The sequence below is a fragment of the Portunus trituberculatus genome, chromosome 22 (assembly GCF_017591435.1).
Source record: "Portunus trituberculatus isolate SZX2019 chromosome 22, ASM1759143v1, whole genome shotgun sequence".
Classification (NCBI taxonomy): Eukaryota; Metazoa; Arthropoda; class Malacostraca; order Decapoda; family Portunidae; genus Portunus; species Portunus trituberculatus.
In genome coordinates, this window is record NC_059276.1 from 1396215 (window position 1) to 1416410 (window position 20196).

At 40.0% G+C, this 20196-nt stretch overlaps 1 protein-coding gene across 1 annotated transcript in view; it reads left to right on the plus strand.

The window, feature by feature from the left end:
* The window catches only part of LOC123507356, a 56100-nt gene that overhangs the window by 6905 nt on the left and 28999 nt on the right, over positions 1–20196 (plus strand). The window contains exon 2 of the mRNA XM_045260142.1: positions 3085–3191. Coding sequence (XP_045116077.1) covers positions 3105–3191 — 87 coding nt within the window. The 5' untranslated portion in view covers positions 3085–3104. The remainder of the gene's footprint in view (positions 1–3084; positions 3192–20196) is intronic.

Consider the following 20196-nt stretch of genomic DNA (forward strand, 5'->3'; position numbering starts at 1 on the left):
CCTATCAGCCCCTGGTGGAAAAGAACTGTATTATTGTTATTATTATTATTATTGTTATTATTATTATTATTATTATTATTATTATTATTATTATTATTATTATTATTGTTGTTGTTGTTGTTGAAAGAGAGCTAATATAAGATAAAAGCAGGCTTACAGTACTAGAAATTTGTTTTATGCACAAGGATTTTCTTATTGTTTCACCTACAGGATTTCTTTACAGTCAACTCTCAATAAACGCGAGGGTTACGTTCCTGGAGACATCATGTTATTCAAACATAATTTTTCCCATAGAAAACAATTTTAATATGGGAGGGGGTTACATTCTTGGCCACTGGGAAAGTCTGCCTATTTTGGGGATTTTGTGACTCAAACCTTAAAAAAAAACTATTAATCTATCACTAGGTTAAATCTTTCATAGAACACCGAAAACAAAGCACAAAGCAGGAGATGAGGAGGAGGTGCCACATTTGTCCACTGCCAATCAAAGTTCAAGGTTCCAGCATAGCCTTTGTAACAGCGCTGGATAGAATAGATTTTCCTTCATTCACTACAGTTGGTTCTTTCATCTAAATTTTGCTTTCTTTGGCTATAGATAATTATGTACCGTAGTTTTGAGTAACCTTTTGGCTGAAAGATCACAAATTTTCTATGTACCTTTTCACTGTCTCCACTATATTGTCATGTCTATTCCCAAATAGAAGTTGTTTAGTCTCCAACTCTTCCACGTTATATTTTTCTCTATGGGTTCTCCAAACAAGGGACAGCTGGTGTCACTGTTGTCAGGAATATTTTGGCATTGGGCACTTCTTCTTTTGGTGACCCATTAAGTTTGAGTGTTGCTTTCACCGCAATATAAGTGTTTCCGCTCATCTTTTTCTTGCTATAATGGATATCATATCTGTGTATTCGCATACAATCATGCCATGAGGATCACCTTGACTCCATGGCACTGAGTGATAGTGAACAACTATTGAAATACTACTGCTTCCCTTGGCATGAACTTTTTTCTTTGTAACTTCATCTGGCAGAGGAGGAGGACTTAGTGGGGCATTCAGTTCTCACTCATACTCAGATTTTACTTCACTTACTGACTACAGTAAGGTCCCGGGTTACGTCGGTCTCGAGTTACGTCAAACTCGCACTTACGTCAGTCCACTATAAGGCAATTTAAGATTTAAAAAATTGAAAATTTATAAATCGTAAAGCGCGGGGTTTATTGTTATTGTTGGCCGCCAGGCGTCACTAGTGGTTATCCACCACACCGCCCACCTCATGCTTGAATACAATAACACTCTACGTACCTCAGTTCCACTACACCGTCGTCCCTGGCAAGTGTTCCTACATCTGCGTTTGCTGACTATCTTAGTATCTTGCTCAATGGCACCAAAAAGAAAACTCCTAAGTGATAGCAGTGATGTTAAGAAAAGGAAAACCATTACGCTACAAGAAAAAGTGGACATAATTAAAAGACATGAGAAGGGAGGCAGCAGCTGTGTGTAAGGGAGTGAAGAAGAAAATGGGAAGCCCGTTATGACAACGGGGAGATTGACGACCTTGAGGGCTCACGCACCTATCACAACAATAACAACTCCGGAGCCTTCGCTTGGGCCACACGACACTCGCAGCTGACTTGCACCGTCTGCGCCTGTCTGCTGATCCCTATTGCCCTTTCCTATTGCATTTCCTGCCCCGCTGCCCACGCTTCTACTCCCACCGCACTGCACCACGCTCCCAGCTGTCCGCCCTGGGCGTCACAACATTCGACCTGCCCACCCTCCTGGCGGCCTCAGGCGTCCACCCTCTGGCAACATGCATTCCTTCGTTCAGCCCTAATCAACAACAAAAACAAGCTTGTGTTTCATATTCCTACATACTTGTAAATAATATAACAATATAACCTTTTACTTATATAACGCTTCTACTCCTACCGCACTCCACAAAGCTTCCAGCTGTCTGCCCTGGGCATCATAACATTCGACCTGCCCACCCTCCTGGCGGCCTCAGGCCGCCCCTCTCGGCAACCTGCAGTCCTTCGCGTTCGCGGCCCTAATCAATATATTCCTACATAGTTGTAAATAATATACCAATATAACAATATAACCTTTTACTTACCTGAATAACCATAAAAAATTATTGGTTGAAAACTCGATAATATGCTTTGAAAGTACAGAAACTCGAGTTATGTACAAAATCGACTTACATCATGTTTCAGGAACGTAACTCTGACGTAACTCAGGACCTTACTGTATATGGAAAAATTGCATGCCCCACTGAGTTGTCCTCTGCCAGATGAAGTTACAAAGTTACATGCTAAGGGAAGCAGTATTTCAATAGTAGTTCATTATCACTTAGTGCCATGGAGTCAAGGTGATCCTCATGGCATGATCATATATGAATACAAATGTACTATATCCAATATAACAGGCAATAGAGGAGCGTAAACACAAAATATTGCTGTGAAAGCAACACACAAGCTTAAGGGGTCACAAGAAGAAGCAGCTGATCGCCAGCAGACAAATGTGGCACCTCCTCATTATCTCCTGCTTTGTGTTTGGTGTTCTATGCAAGATTTAACTTAGTGCTTTGTAAAACAATCCTTTCTTGATGGTAAAGCTTGTGAAGAGCTAATAGAAATGTGGTTTTGTGAACATTTAATGTATATACGAGACAGTAAGACTTCCTTGGCAGGTGGTGTTACCAGCACTCTGCTAGCAATCTAGTTACCATGGCAATGATGTCCTCCTGTACATTTCACGGCTGGAAGTTGCTCCGTTCTCTGTTAAGTTTCTTGGATCATGGCCCAGAGCGTCTCAGTGCAGTTCCCGCCAGAAGCAGTGTGGGTGTGCATGATATCACTGAATTGAATTAACCTGCATTAAATTGAATAAATTGCGTTATTTAATCGTATCTTCTTAAATATCAAATCCTGTTAAATTGGAATCGCGTTATTCAAATTTGTGTTAATTGAGAGTTGACTATTTGTTCTGAATTAACTTCTTATGGGTAGAAATTGTCATGTTCACTTGTAATTCATTCAACAAGAAAATGTGTATCATCACTAGTTTTCTGCCTCTTTTGTAGGTGATCAGCATGGTGGATTGATGAAGACTGAGATGGACGGAGGAGGCTTACCAAGGCATCATGGGGCTGATGGACTGTCAAAGCCTGACTGGCATCTGGTGAAAGAGGTAAGACTAATATTCTCTGTATAGGGAGTAACCAAGACAAGACGCCACTTCTTATCTCATTTTATCTCCCAGAATGACATCTTCTGAATGGGAAGTAACCAAGACAAGAGGCCACTTATTGTCTCATTGTCTCTCCCAGAATTACATTTGAGACACATGAAGAAAGAATTGGTTCTCCAATTGTGATAAATGAATGGAATAGGCTCATTGATTAGCTTGTTAATGCCAAGTCAATACAAACCTCTAATATTTAACTTCCAAAGTGGAGCACTTTCTCCTTTTCCTTTCATGGAGATCTCTGTTTTTAGAGACTTCAATGTTCACCATGAGCTTTGGCTTTTCTCTCCCTTCACTTACCATCCTGGTGAACTAGCCTTTAACATTATTATCTTCCATGACCTAGTCCTAGAGCAACTGGTGTAACACCCTACTCATATTTCTGGCTGTCTTGGAGATATACCCAACATCCTTGACATTTTCCTCACCTCTAATCCTTCTGCTTATGTTGTTACAGTAGCTTCTCCATTGGGCTCCTTGGATTACAATCTTATGCAGTGACTCCTCGGTCCTTGAATACAATGCATTCTAGAAGGCTGTTCCAGGATTGAATTGGTTGAGATCCAAAGCTGTATTCCCCTTGAGAAAGAGGCCAAAGACAATTAGTCAGAAGAGCAGAGGAGAGGAGTTGATAAGATTAAAAGCTTTTGATTCCACCCTGTTTAGTAGAGCAGTAAAGGTAGAATGTCTCCATACATGTGAAGAATACTCCATGCATTGGTAGATAAGGCTCCTATATGGAGTCAGGAGGTCAGAAAACCTGGCATAGACAACCCAGAACACCTAATTTCATAGAAATTGTTTTAGCAGTTTAGATTGCAAGTAAAAGACAGACTAGGGATACTTAGAGTAAAGGAGGGGAACTGTTGAGAGTCATTGAAAAAAAAGAGGGAATAGTTGTCTGGAAGGTTGTGTTGAGTTGATAGATAGAGGCATTGAGCAATACTAAACTTGCTCTTCCCCAATCAGAAATTTTAGGGATCAGAAGTCAAGCACTCTGTGGCTTCCCTGCGTGATCTGTTTACTTCCAAATGTGAGCCTGCCCTGAAACAGGCTTCTGATGGCACCATTTTCATCTTATCTGTTTCTAAAGCTGAACTCCTTTCTCAAACCTATGCTAAAAAACTACCATGGATGATTCTGGGCTTGTTCCTCCCTCTTCCTTACTCTTCTGATTGCTTCATGACGCTGATTTAAATTCAGTAACTCATGGTACAACTACATGTTGTGTCAGTATTTTCCTTGTACTTTACGCTTATGAAGTTTTTTTTTCGCACTCAGGTATTATTGACTCATATTGATGCTTTTGAAAATCAAGATGTTGCACCAAAAACAGAGTTAGATTAGGTTAGGTTAGATTTAGGGTTAATCCTTAAATGGGAACGTGACTCCACCTGGAGTCACGAGTTAGTGGTTTTGGAAAAAGCACATAACTTTTCATGCACACTTGGTTCCAAGGTCTATGGGTCTGAGTCAAGTGTCTGCTGGTCATTAGATCTAGAGGAGGACAGACGGGCTTCTCACTGGCGATGCTCTTTCCTTCCTAGGTAAAGGCTGTGACGCCAGGTGGACCCACAAAATCCATTTACGTAATATTAACTCATGCAAAATGTATGGGGGAGAAAACATTGTTTATAGGCCTGTATATGTGATATACAGAGCCTTAGTGCCTCTAACTGACACTAGATATGTTCGCTGGGATTTGATAAGAGTCCTGCTACAGTTATTCTCTCGTTCTACATGTGTGTAGTAGTTTTTACTTTTATTTTTCTTCTGGTTTCTTTCATAGGTAAATTTAACTGTCGCATCCATGTGGATTGTCTGATGAGAGAATACAGCAGCTGTTGGCTGAGGAAACTGTAGATCTCACTGGTGCAATAACATTCACTGAAGCCTATGAGGCAGTCACAGCAGACTTGGTTATTTATAGAAAATCACATTTTCAGGAATCACCATTTTCTTTTGTTCAGAGCACCACAATTTAGGATGGAGTGCATAAAATTTATAAATAATTTTGAAATAATGGTTTTAGTGCAAAGATTATCATGATAAACCATGTTGTGAGTATGCATGTTCTGTTTGTTTATATATCTGTTTATTTATCAAAATGAGAAACAAAAATTGTTCATTTTCCTTCGGTCAGAGCACCTGAATTGGGAAACAAATTAGGAATTATTCACTATGTCTTAGAAAGAGCAACCATTTTTGTTAGAGAATATTCAATTTTCTTACTTTTATTTCCAGAGAATTTTTATTTATACACTATATGGCAGTCACTACAGTAAGCCCCCGCACTTGGGAAATCTCAGCTTGGCAAAATTCACTTTTGGCTGTAGGGTGGCTACAGACGACTGAGTGCATGCTTGGCGATTTGAATTCAAACCCTGGCGGCCGCATGGCGAACCATGCGGCTCCCTGGTGACGTCAGATCTCTCTCTAAACCTATCAGAACGCAGTATGAGAGTCCCCTTTAGCCATTTTGTTTGTGCTACCCTCTGTTCTGCTAGCGTGGGAACGAATTCTGGCGATTTACCGCCAACATGGCCTCTACCAGGGCAACAGGTGGTACCGGTGGGGGTAAGGACAAAAGTGGGCGAGGGAAACGGGTGGAAAAACGGGAATTACAGTCTTTATATCATGTCTTATTAGCTTTATTTATTTTTTATTGTTCTGTTTTGTACATGTGTTTTAACATGTGAAGGCAAAATATTTTATTTCAGCTCGAAAGATGGTATTTTAGGGGTCAAAAGAGGGACTTTGGCAATGACCAAAGACTGATTGAGGCATTTTTTAGGGAATTTATATGGTATAAAGAACTCATGTTTGGCAAAATTCGCATTTGGGGATAGTTTTGCCAGACTAATTAATTCGCCAAGTGCGGGGCTTACTGTATTAAAGAAAAATAAATCATGAAAATTAAATATTAACATAAATTTGTATGTTTTTACTTTCATTGCCTGACAAGATGTTTTCTTTTCAAATCTGATCAAGCGTAACTCATTAAAGATGATCATATATATATTTTTTCAATATTTTTGCAGTGGGTCCAAATAGAGTCATGATATAGTTAGTGTGAGTGAAATTGGGCATTTCCATTTAAGGGTTAAGTTGGGTTAGATTTAATTTTGCTTTGGTTTAGTTGTGAGAGGAAACAAAATAGACCAAATTTCATATTTCCTAAGAGTCTAAGGAGACAAACTGCCACATTTGGTAAAATGAAGGACCTGTTGGAAATTTTTACCTAACATTCTTCATAATGATGTTTTCCATGCCCTTGCTGGCCTAAACTCTTGGAAGGCTTATGTACCAGATGGGGTCCTTTCTATTGTTCTCAGAAACTGTGCTTCTATGCTTTCAGTTTGCTTAGTCAAACTCTTTCAACTCTCTATTGACTTCTACCTTTCCATCTTGCTGGAAGTTTGTCTACACTTAAAGCTGTTTCTAAAAAGGGTGATCATTCTATTCCCTCAAACTACAATCCTATTGCTTCAATATTCTACTAATCTAAAGTTTTTAATCTATCCTCGACACAAATATTTTTAAACATCTATCACTTCACAATCTTCTATCTGATTGCCAGTATGGATTCTGTCAAGGCCACTCTACTGGCAATCTTTTGGCTTTCCTTAATGAGTCTTGATCATCCTTTTTTTAAAGATTTTGGTGACACTTTTGTTGTTGTATCAAAAGCTTTTGATTGAATTTGGCACAAAGCTTTGATCTTCAAACTATCCTTCTACAGGTTCTATCCTTCTTTCTGTAACTTCATCTCTCTGACCATTCTATTGTTGCTGTGGTAGATGACCTCTATTAACAGAGGTGTTCCTCAGGGTTCTGTCCTGTCATCCACCCTCTTCCTATTATTTAACATTGATCTTCTAAACTACACTTCTTGTCCTATCCACTCATGCACTGATGATAAAGTGATCCCTGGACCTTGAGCTCCTCAGACCTTGTACATTTCAGACTCCAACTTAAAAATTTGATAAATAATAACACTGGAGATAAACCAAAAACTGGACCTGAACCAGCTGATGCTGGGTGACAGAGGTTGAGAAGCATCAGTTGTACATCTTTTTGTTATGGTTGGGCATAGACACCATGGCTAAGCTGACCATTAGTACCATGACTAAAATAAACATGCAATCAAAGCAACTGTTATTGTCAAAGAGTCTTTTTTAAGTGTCAAAGCAAAGACTCCATCACCAAAGTCAAAACAAGTTGGACTGCAAGGTCTGTTGTGCTCTGTATGTAACTTTGTAACTTATGTAAGTGTCCGGATTCGGACACTTACCGCATTGTTACTATCGCCCAAATGCCAATTGTCCGATGTGTGCCGATCAATCAGTCAGTTTCTTGCCTTACTTCAGGGTCAGATAGCAGTGGCTGGTCTCTCTCCATATCCCAGTACTCTTTGTAATACAGTGGTACCTTAACATATGATTTTAATTCGTTCCGTGACAATCGTTGTATATAAAAAAATCATATATCAAATCAATTTTTCCCATAGAAATTAATGGAAATAGTATTGATTTGTTCTTGTGATATGAATTTACGCCCCCCAAAAATTACCATGCTTTAGATACCAACCAAATATAGATTTAATATAAGATAAATACAATGTTTATTGTATACATGATATAAATTGAATATTTTGCCCAAAATAACAACTTAACCTGCAAAACTTAGGACACATCAATAGACATTCATCACGCAAGACTCGGGGCACGTCGATAGACGTTTAGGCTTTTTACGGCTATATTTTGGTGATTTTCTTCCCGTTTTCTTTGCTTGTGAGCTGGCAACACCACCAAGAACCACCTGAACTCGTGACTCTGCAATGGATAAAATGGAAAGCCTTGTGGAAGTGTGGTACATAAGTTATGTATGCAGTACAATGATGCGCCCTTTGTTTACATTCCACAGGTTGCCAGCTAACGTATTTCCCGCTCCAATCTCCCTCCATTCATAAATTTAAGATCATCAACATTATAAAGTTACTTACATACATACATTAGTGTACATTATAATGACTTAGTCTTAAATTAAACTGCTTAAATGTTTAACTTCATAATTTTTACCTTCACTAAACCTTTCACTGTACTATGATGCATTCTTGCTTTGTTTACTCTCAATGGAAGCTCAAGTCAAGGGTTAAACTTGTTATAATTGGTTCGCTTAACGAAAATTTGCTTAACGAAGGTTTTTTTTAGGAACGTAATCCCTTTGTTAAGCGGGGGTTGCCTGTATATATGTACTGTGGAGACTCAATACTTGAACTATTAATTCGTTCCAAATGGCCATTCGAGTATTAAAAAGTATGACTGTTGATACCTATAAATCAAGTAATGCGTTCCAGACATTGCCAAACCCAAGTTTGGAAAAAAGCAGTGGTTTAGTTTTGCAGTCACTGCTAGCATTGGTGCACAGAAGCAGGGTTAGCCTGTCTTTCATGGGCTTGTGTCCTGGCAAACACTTCTCTTCCTTTGTTATATATAGATCATGTTTAGTATTTTTTTTTTTTTCTCCAAAACAGAATTGTTGTGGGCTTAAGCATTTCTTATCCACAAATTTCTTAAATTCAGCCACAAATTACTCAGCGTCAACTCTGTCAGCACTTGCTGGCTCGCCGTGCTGCACAACAGAATGAATTCCAGATCTTTTCTTGAAATTCACAAACCACCCTTTACTTGCTTTAAAATCATCATTGGAGTCAGATGTAGTATCAGAAATAAGATCACAATGCAGCAGCTTAGCCTTCGCATAAATTATGCCCTCTGACAAAGAATCACCAACCATCTGCCTTTAGTTTATCCAATCAATTTTTTCCATTTCTTCCACTGCCGCAGGTCGCTTAAATTGCCTTTTCACACCAATAGCCACATCAGCTCTTTTAATGAGCTCTGTCTTCTTCAGTATTGTGGCTACTCTAGATTTAGTCATACAGTACTCAGCTGCAAGATTGGTTATTCTTCCTTCTTTCTTGTATTTATCACTAATCTCCTTTTTCCTTTCAATGGTTTTCACTACATTATTTCTTGTAGGCTTATTCTCACTGCTAACAAGCCTCTTCAGTGCCAATGTAAGCTTATAAATGCCAAAAAAAGAAGAGAAAAAAAAAAAAAACTCCGGAGAGAAAGCGCAGGACAACGTCATTCTTACGACAGCGAAGGATCAACTGGCTGCGGTGAAACGGTGGGGTGCATGGGGCAGCAGGAAGGGAGAGACCCTTTGTTTCAAGCCACGTGAACGGACGTTCAACTAATAGGTATTTTTTTTAGTATTAAGTCAAAGTTTTGCATTTGACTATTGAAAAGTTTGACTATTTAGGCGTTCAAGTATTGAGTCTCCACTGTATATAGTGGAGACTCAATACTTGAACTTAATTTGTTCTAAGTGGCTGTTCGAGTATTAAGAAGTTTGACTATCGATACCTATAAATCAGGTAATTCGTTCCAAGCTTAGCAAAACCACAAGTTTATAAAATTTCAATGTGTTTTTTTTTTACAATTTTGATTTGTACACTTTGTAAGTGAAGGCTGGTGATGGATAACTTAGAAGAGGAGGGGATAAGAATGGGGAGGAGGAGGGGTCACCGGAGGACAAGTCATCATCCATGAAAACGTCTTTGTAACTTTTCTCCTGGTGTGTTTCCTGTGAACCCACTAGTGGAGGGCTGTGGCTCACTAACACTCTTATCAGATTTCTTATTTTCATCACTAATAAACCTCTTTGGTGCCATCGTATTTTTCTAAATGAAAAACTACTGACAGAACGCAGAAGAATGTTGTTTTTCTCAAGACTGTGGCAGGATAAAGGATGCGAACCGCCTTCCAGTAAAGCGGTGTTATGGTAATACCGGTATTACCAATAATATGATATCAAAACGGCGCAGAAGAATGTTGTTTTTCTCAAGACTGCGACAGGACAACAGGACAAGGGATACACACTGGCATCCGGTATACCAGTGTTATGATAATACCAAGGCTATGATATCAGAACGGCACAATGGCAGCTGCATGAAGGATGACAGAGTTTTGTATACAACCAAATGTGCAGCCATTTGATTACCAGATATTTTCACCACTAATAAGTGTTTGGTGTTAATGTAAGTTTTTAAATGAAAAGCTACAGATAGAATGCAGGAAAATGTTATTCTGGTGACTGCAGAAGCACAAGTCACAACTGGCAGAGGGAGAAGGGGGGACACCAGGGAGCCTTTGTTTACAACCACTTGTGTGGACGTTTGACTATCAGGTATTTTTTCGAGTATTAAATTGAACTTTTGCGTTTGAGTATTGAAAAGTTTGAGTATTTAGACGTTCGAGTATTGAGTCTCCACTGTATTTTATTACGCCACTGTCCCCCTTCACTACAGTCCCCCACACATGTGGCAAGGCATGGGAAGCCGGGGAGACCACGTGCAACACTACATCTGTGTGAGCCACACTGATGCTCAACACAGGATGTATCCCCGGTTCTCCTGTAAACTGTCAGTGAGGAAATGCTCCCGTTGAACTCCTGGTGGCGTACCGTGTCCCCTCACCTTACTGTATCCTCATGGTGGGTGGGTCAGGCATGTATGCAGCCTCATCTCTGGCGACACCCTCAGCTAGTAGACAGCACAGACCGGAGTACAAAATTCCAGCTGTAGTAAGCTTCCCTTAGGCGCTTACATCTTTCTAACTCAGGTGACAAGGTTAGGCTTCCTTGGTTATCCTCCCTTCTTAGTTCATTCGCCAAACTCAGTTCTGAGCAGTATCTAGTACCTTAAGGGAATCTCAGAGGCAGTGAGGATCAGAGAAAACCAAGCCTTCTCCAAGTATGTTTATTGTAAACACGATTTGATACAAGGTTGGCAGGACTAAAAACCTGGAGCTCCTCCCCAACGTGTAATAGTGCCAACCTTCACCTCATCACTATTCTGAGCATCAATTATACCTACAGCACCCAGCCAGAAATTTATTTATTGGTAAGATATTTACACAGCACAAGAGTCAAGAAAACTGGCACAAAAATAAATGAATAATTCTGGTTGCGAGGGAAAGAAATGTCCCCCTCCACACCCCTATTCTTTTGCTTACGGGTTGTATCACCGGGGAGGGAGTGATAATTAAAACACCCCTTACATAACAATATATATATATATATATATATATATATATATATATATATATATATATATATATATATATATATATATGTATATATATACACAGGCAACCCCCGCTTAACGAAGGGGTTATGTTATTAAAAAAAACCTTCATTAAGCGAATTATCGTTAAGCGAACCAATTATAACAAGTTTAACCCTTGACTTGAGCTTCCATTGAGAGTAAACAAAGCAAGAGTGCATCATAGTACAGTGAAAGGTTTAGTGAAAGTAAAAATTATGAAGTTAAACATTTAAGCAATTTAATTTAAAACTAAGTCATTATAATGTACACTAATGTATGTATGTAAGTAACTTTATAATGTTGATGATCTTAAATTTATGAAGGGAGGGAGAGTGGAGTGGGAAATACGCTAGCCGGCAACCTGTGGAATGCAAACAAAAGGGCGCATCATTGTATCACATACAAAACTTATGTACCACACTTCCACAAAGCTTTCCATTTTATCCATTTCAGAGTCACGAGTTCAGGTGGTTCTTTTAGCTTGCAAGGAAGATATGGTCTCACCAGCCTTCTTAATAGAGTCTGCTGACTTGAAAATGGTAGACAGTAGATGGAGTCAAGCCATGGTGGGAAGCAGTGCTATTAGTTTTCTCGCCTCTCTTGTGTCTGTGAATAATATCCAGCTTCACTTAGAGAGTAAGGGACTTCCTGGTCTTCTTAGCAACGCTAGGCGAAATTGCAGGGCGTTTTGGTGGCATGTAGAGCGAGGGAAGACAAGCTGCTGCTGACGCTGTTATTGTTTTGAACTAGGGGAGTGAGTGGTGCGTGTTTTGTCCATGACAGGTGCTGGTGTATTCAAAAGCCTGTCGGCTTGCGTGATATGGCGGGGCTTTCGAATTTGGAAAAAGTAACCTGGATAAAATTACGTTAATGCGAGTTTGGTGTTCGTTAAACGAGCAGATGGTAGTAAAAGGAAACCTTCGTTGTAGCGAAATTTTGTTGTGTGAACCTTCGTTAAGCAGGGGTTGCCTGTATATACAGTGTTCCCTCTCTATTTCGCGGTTTGACTTTCGCGGCTTCACTGTTTCGTAGTTTTTATACATACTCATAGATACGTTCTGCGGATTTTTCGCTATATCACAGGGTCTGTGGTGTCACTTATTAATGATGTACGTACAGTAATTCGGTAAGTTGGTGTGTAATAACATCGACAATGTACGTAAAGCACTGTACATGTCTTGTTCGTATACATATACAGCCTCACCCAACATCTTCCTGCATGAATGAGCTTGATCGCAAGTTCAAAATCCTCCAATTTAAAGTGGATATATGGAATGTGTAAATTAAGTTTCTCTAAATTCAAAACTATCCTATATCCACCATTCTTTTTCTTCCTTAGAGAAATAGGAGAAATAATTTGTCCATATTGCCACTCAGTGACAGAAATTACCTTTTAAGAAGAAGTAATTTTTGAATTTCAGTATAGATAACATCCTGTTCTAAAGAATTAAACCTGTATTCAACCTTCTGAAAAAATAAGTGTTTGACATTCTCCACATTAATATCCAAATGGCAGTGTTGAACAAAATCTAATATACAAGGATCAGAAGTAATTTCCTTCCATTCATGGACAAAGTGGTGAAGTCTACCACCCACAAAACAGTCACTTGCCTGATTCAGTGCCGGGGCTTGAGTAGCCCGGCCCTGGCGTTTTGGGTCTGGGTAGCGTGGAGCCTGGGACGATCTCTGACCAGACTTGAAGGCCGACCTCTTAAACCCGTAGGGCTGGAACCTAGACGAGAAACCTCTAGTTCTGCCAGGAAGACGCCACGGAAAACCTGCCTCTTGGCTGTGATGGTGGACCGTAACTTTGCCGATTCTTCAATCTGTTTTACACTTTTGGAGATATCATCACCAAACAAGAATCTGGACATGGGAACTTTTTCTGTGCAGAGGTGAGAAAACTTGTGATTCAATTCACGCTTCATCACAAACCTCCTATTGAGGTTGCTCCTAACATTGGCATGACCTAACAAGGCCAGTGCACCATTTATCAGGTTTGTTTCTTGCGCCACCACATGGTGCTGCTCATCACGGGCCACTTTGTCTAATTTTACTAAATATTTGGTAATTATAGAAGCAGCCCTCAAAATGTCCTTATTTACCTCCCTCAGCCGAAAATCCACTCTCCTGGCCTCCGGCCTCAGTGCCTCCAACACTTGAGGGTTGCAGTCCCCTGCAGAGAGGGCAGGGCAGTTAGCAGGTCTCAAAACAGTCATCCTCACATAAGGCTTTATAGTCGTCCTCTCGAATGCCCTTATCAAACATAAAATTTATCATATCAGCCACCTTACCGTCCACTTCGGCCGAAAACACATCCGTCGGCCCAAATACTTGAACGCCCTGAAGAAGGGGACTCACAGTAGTGGAGGGCTCACCAACGGAATCATCATCACTGCTGTCTGCAGGGAATCCCGAGAAGGAAGGAGGGGATGGCGAGCAAGCCTGCCCATGAGAAGGCCCAGCACCCTCATTAATCCTGGTGGTGCGGGCAGTGGAGGAGGCCCTCGCATTCACAGGATTAGGTGAAACCAGGGGAAGGCTACCATGGTCCCTCTTGAGGCGGTCAATTTCAGACCTCATCTCAGCCAGGGCGTCTAAAACAGCATTCCACTGCCCGGGTGGGGGGGCCGAAGGTAGAGTTGAAGCGGGCGGGGGGGCAGGGGGCAGAGGCAAACACGTCGGAACCGTGAACCGAACGTGACTGGCGCTTCCTCGCCCGATCCCCGGCATGACGACTCCTGGAAGAGTCACTGCCCCTGCCACTGTGGATTCATTAACTGTGATAAACAAGGGATCACTGTATATCTATGGAACCAACAAGCAGACAACCTATAAGCTCTACCAAGTATGTGAAGAGAAAGCCCCACGTATGCTGAGGTCACACCTCGTGTCAGCCAATCAAAGATCGAGACACGCAGTGGGAAGGGCAATGCAGTCGTATAAATTTAGACCCTTACGTCATGCAAGTCATTCTCTCCTGAACACTTACTAAGGAAAGACCTCACTACGGAAGAAGGATCTAGGACCTGAAATTGCGATCTAGCAAACATGACTAGCTTTGGCGAAGTCATACAGATGTTTAAAATATATATATATAAGACAATCATAAGATATAAGGAGAATATCTTAAGGAAAATAGTAAATGCTCAATTAGCTATCATTTTCAATGATATACAGTGTTCCCTCGCTACTTCACGGTTCGACTTTCGCGGCCTCACTGTTTCGCAGGTTTTATACATACTCATTGATACGTTCTGCAGATTTTTCGCTATATCACAGGGTCCGTGGCGTCACTTACAAATACTGTACGTACAGTAATTCGGTAAGTTGGTATGTAATAATGACGACAATGTACTTTACTATGTACGTAAAGTACTGTACATGTATTGTTCGTATACTTATACAGTATTCCCCCACCACTTTACGGTTCGCGATAAAAATTAAAAAATACAGCCATATTGCGGAAAAACATGTTGTTTCATGTTGATGCGTGAGAGAGGTTTCCCAGCATGCCAAACAAAGAGATGAGTTGACTCAAAGGCTTTGTACATACCCACGGGCACTCATGCAAGACGCGTAATTGGTTCCTGGTGCGAGATCCACCAATGAGAGCACGAGTGGATTTATCCCATGAGCTGATTGGTTGTGTATCATTGCAGCCTCATCCAACATCTTCCCTTGTTGTATCTCGCCAGTCTCCCAGTCTCGTCCACGCTGTTGACTGTCTCACATACTGTATCTTAGTGTTGTGTTCGCGATAACTTTTTTTTGTTTAAGTAGTGATTCGTTAAGCCCTTACAATGCTGCCTAAGTGCTGTGCCCCTGCGAAAGCTTCCTCTAGTGAGCCCAAGAGGAAGAGGAAGATGATGACCATCAGTGAAAAAGTGAAATTTTTGGATATGATCAAAGAGGCCAGAAGAGGGTGTGTTACGTATCATATGAGAGGGAGAGAGAGAGAGAGAGAGAGAGGGTAAATGTATAATTACTGGATAAGGTTTTATAACTAAATAGATTTAAGTAAAATACTGTATAGGTAAAGTATATAAATACTGTTTACATATTTTAAGAATTCTGGTACCCACATACACATACACGAAAATTACTAGTGGGGGCAAATCCTACTTCACGGTTTTTCACCTTTCGCGGGGGGTTCTGGTATCCATTAACTGTGATAAATGAGGGATCATTGTATATATATATATATATATATATATATATATATATATATATATATATATATATATATATATATATATATATATATATATATATATATACACAGTAATACTTTGAGATACGATTGCCCCAACATACAATTTTTTGACATACGACGAAAAATTTCATATACAGGGTGAACCTCCCAAATCCAGCAACCACTGGACCTTAGACTTGCCGGACCATGGAAAATTCTGAACTATAGGTGGTGCCCAAAACACCCTCTATATACTTACCCTGCATTATACAGGTATATCTGTAACATTGGTTTGATATATGATAGTTGTTCATGAAAATATACATGCAGAAGTATATAGAAAAATGCATAAATTAAGTTCAGCAAGGAAAATTTTTGCCTGCACCATTATCATCTCGCCGGACAAAGGGACATTACCAGCGCACCGAAGCTTAAACCACTGTATGAGAGCACTGTCTAAATCACTGCTTTTACCATCCTTAAGTGTTCTACGAACCTCCATGTTCTTGCTTTCACACTCACTGTAAAACTTGAGAAGTTGATTCTTCTGCATTTTTATATCATAGACGGTTGATGAGCCAATGTTGTACTGTTGGCATAGGCTCCGCACCTTTATCTAGCTTCCTCAATAGGTCCACTTTCTGTTGCACTGATATTGTCATATGTTTGTGCTTTTTCTTTAGTTCACACACAACACTATCACTTCCTGGTCACTTGGAAGCCATGTTTAGGGGCAAATATTACAGAAAAAAATGTTTATGCACCTGGGGGGTTGGTGCTTGCAATGAGCGGCAGCGTGGTACTGATCCAAATTTGACCCAGAATGCCCCGGCTCCAAAACACAGTACAGCGCCGCCGCATCCTAGCAGTCCTAGCGGCGGTCCGGCAAATTACTCCAGCCAATTCAAAAATTCCGGCACACAAAATTTTTGCCAGATTACAGGTGTTGCCAGATGAAAGAATACCGGATTAAGGAGGTTCGACCTGTAATATACGCCTTGAAATACAACGATATTTTTAAGATACGAATAGCCATTGGTAGGTGGCGCAGCAATCGCTCAGCTATCTGCTTCCACCCGAACATTCAGCCCATGTTGTGTATCATTGTTCATCCTTTGTGCATGTATGTGTCTGTGCTCCTCGGCAATGTGTATTTTTTCTTAAGTTTTGTGAACTCAAGACCCGCGATCATGGGTTTCAAAAGTAAAAGGTTGGTGAGAAACACACAAAATAGCCTGTATTCACATACTGATTACACTTAGAAATTCAATAAATGAGTGAGTACAAATGGTGTTCTGCCCACAAGCAACTCTTCCTCTTTGTAATGCAAAAACCAGAAGTTTCTAGATGTCATGGTTACCAAAATATCACAGGTTGAATGAGGTAGTATCATCAGTTTACTTAGGCCTTGCGTCCGATTGGGTTCAGTGGCCTAGGCTAGAGCGATAGAAAACAGGCCCCTTTTATTCTCTCTCTCTCTCTCTCTCTCTCTCTCTCTCTCTCTCTCTCTCTCTCTCTCTCTCTCTCTCTCTCTCTCTCTCTCTCTCTCTCCTGTCGCCTGTTCTGATACCACTCTCCACCTGAGATATAGAAGTAAGGCGTGTGGTAGAGGTGGCGGAATCAGACACAGTGAAATCACTGTCGCTCCCACCATTCATCGTTGGTGACACAGTGACATAGAGCATATGTTTACTCCTGATGAGTGTTGCCAGCTCACAAGCAAAGAAAATGGGAAGAAAATAGCCAAAATATAGCCGTAAAAAGCCTAAACGTATCGACATGCCCAAAGTCTTGCATGATGAACGTCTATTGATGTGTCCCGAGTTTTGTGGGTTAAGTTGTTATTTTGGGCAACAGTTAATTTATATCATGCATACAATAAACATTGTATTTATTTTATATTAAATCTATATTTGGTTGGTATTTAAAGCATGGTAATTTTTGGGTGGGTAAATTCATATCACAAGAATGAATTAATTCTATTTCCATTAATTTCTATGGGAAAAATTGATTTGATATATGATTTTTTATATACAACGATCATCACGGAATGAATTAAAATTGTATGTCGAGGTACCACTGTATATACAGTAAGTCCTCGTTTTACACTAGAAATGCATTCTTCAAAAAGCTATTGTAAACCTAAATTAGTGTAAACCGAACCCGTTTTAACATGTATTAGATAGGAATATATTCCAGCTCAGTATGAAAGTCAATCGAAAAAAAGTAAACAAACTGGACATTATGTAGGTTAGACCGACGCTGAAAACGATCAAACCAGCCTTTGCTGGCATTGAACTGCACATCCTTCACATCCATCTCAACCTTTAAGGTTTCAATAATAGACAGGGCCTTTTCTGAAATGAGGCTCAATGAGAGTGGGGCATGCTGGCGTGTTTGGCGGTCTATCCAAATTTTAATAAACCCTCCACCCGATCCATAATGGGTTCTCGATGTTTTGTCAGCAATTTTACCTGCAGGCTTGAAGCATTAGCTGCTGCCTCCTTAACACTTGAAGCATTCCTCAAAACAGTAGCAACTGTGGTGAATTCAAGGAACGGCTTATAATTGACGAGCTTTCCCCAAGTTCTTTTCTCTTGACTATATCAAGCTTCGTTTCCAACATTAAACTTTTCCTGGCTCGTTCAACCTTACCCACTTCTTCACCAAGATCCAAATTACGTTTCGGTGACATTTTGGACAGGAATTGGTCTTAAATGCAGAGAATAATGTAAGTAAATCACCAAGCACAGTCTCACTGTTATTCATCGTGGTGGCGCGAAAGTGACTGGTTTGTTGTTGGTCTGACTTGGTCGCAGTGCAGCGCCACGCCACAATCACAGGCAGCGGGAATTTCAAATATCGTAAGTGCGATTTTTTTTATCGTAAATTAAAAAAATGGTAGTAATTGTCAATTATCGTATCTGCATATTTATCATATGCTAAACTAGTGTAAAACGAGGACTTACTGTATGTATATACAGGTAACCCCCGCTTAACGAAGGTTCACACAACGAAATTTCACTACAACAAAGGTTTCATTTTACTACCATCTGCTTGTTTAACAAACACCAAACTCGCTTTAATGAAGGTTTATCTAGATAATTTTTTCCAAGTTTGAAAGCCCCGCCATATCACGCAAGTCGACAGGCTTTTGAATACACCAGCACTTCTCATGGACGACGAAAAAAATAATGATGGTTTTCATTTATCACATACTACATACTACATATCATATACTACTGACAATTAAAACAGTCACGCACTGCACAACTCGGCATTGTGACTGATATTGGCGTGGAACAGAGAGAGAATGGGAGAGAGAAGCATGTGAACACCTACCCAACAGCTTGCTAACTGAACCAACATCCCCGCTCTGACCACTTGTGAACCCGCTGACGCCATGGATGTGCATATTAGACCCATTATGAATGTCTCGTAGGTCGACCTTCTATTCCATGGGCCTTGGTGGTATCTTGCCAGTCTCGTCCACGCTATTGACTGTCTCGCATACTGTATCTTAGTGTTGTGTCCGCGATAACTTTTTTTTTGTTTAAGTAGTGATTCGTTAAGCCCTTACAATGCTGCCTAAGCCCTGTGCCCCTGTGAAAGCTTCCTCTAGTGAGCCCAAGAGGAAGAGGAAGATGATGACCATCAGTGAAAAAGTTTAACTTTTGCATATGATCAAAGAAGCCAGAAGAGGGTGAGTGTTACGTATCGTGTGAGAGGGTGGAGAGAGAGAGAGAGAGAGAGAGAGAGAGAGAGAGAGAGAGAGAGTAAATGTATAATTACTGTATAAGGTTTTATAATTGAATAGATTTAAGTAAAATACTGTATGTGTAAAGTATGAATACTGTTTACATATTTTAAACATTCTGGTACCCACATACACATACACGAAAATTCCTAGAGGAGGCAAATCCTACTTCGTGGTTTTTCACCTTTGGCGCGGGGTTCTGGTATCCATTAAGGGGACCGTCTGGTGAGGTTTTTGAAAAATCGAAAATAAAGAGGTATGTGGGTAATTTCTTTTCCGCTGATAGATGGCTATTACACAATGATAGTTTAGTAGTTACAAGCGAATCAACCCATAAATAACTGCATGATAAATAAAAAATAAATTTTTTGAAAAAAATATTTTTCCTATAAACTTTGTCGCCAGAGGACAGTTTTCAATTTTGCCGGTACAGATATGAAGTATGTGGTATGACAAAACTTTCCATCTCATAGAATTTTTTTTTTTTATTTTGGTGGCCATTATGAATTTTTTAATTTTTTCAAATTTTTTTATATAAAATTACATTGCTGCACTTAAAAAAAAATTCCAAATTCTATGAGATGGAAATGTAGCAGATTCATTGAGCTTCAAAATGATACCTCAAAATTGAAAATCCATTGAGAAATGTGGGAGAAGATGTGATTTAAATTATAAAAAAAAATGGAAACTGAGAAAAAGGCAAAAAACCCCAGAGATGTCATTTTGGTCTTCTGTGACCCTGTACATTTATTTGGGTTGGACATTTCGTGCTCATACATCACCATGTGCATCATATATGTTTTTTAGGCATGTTTAGAAT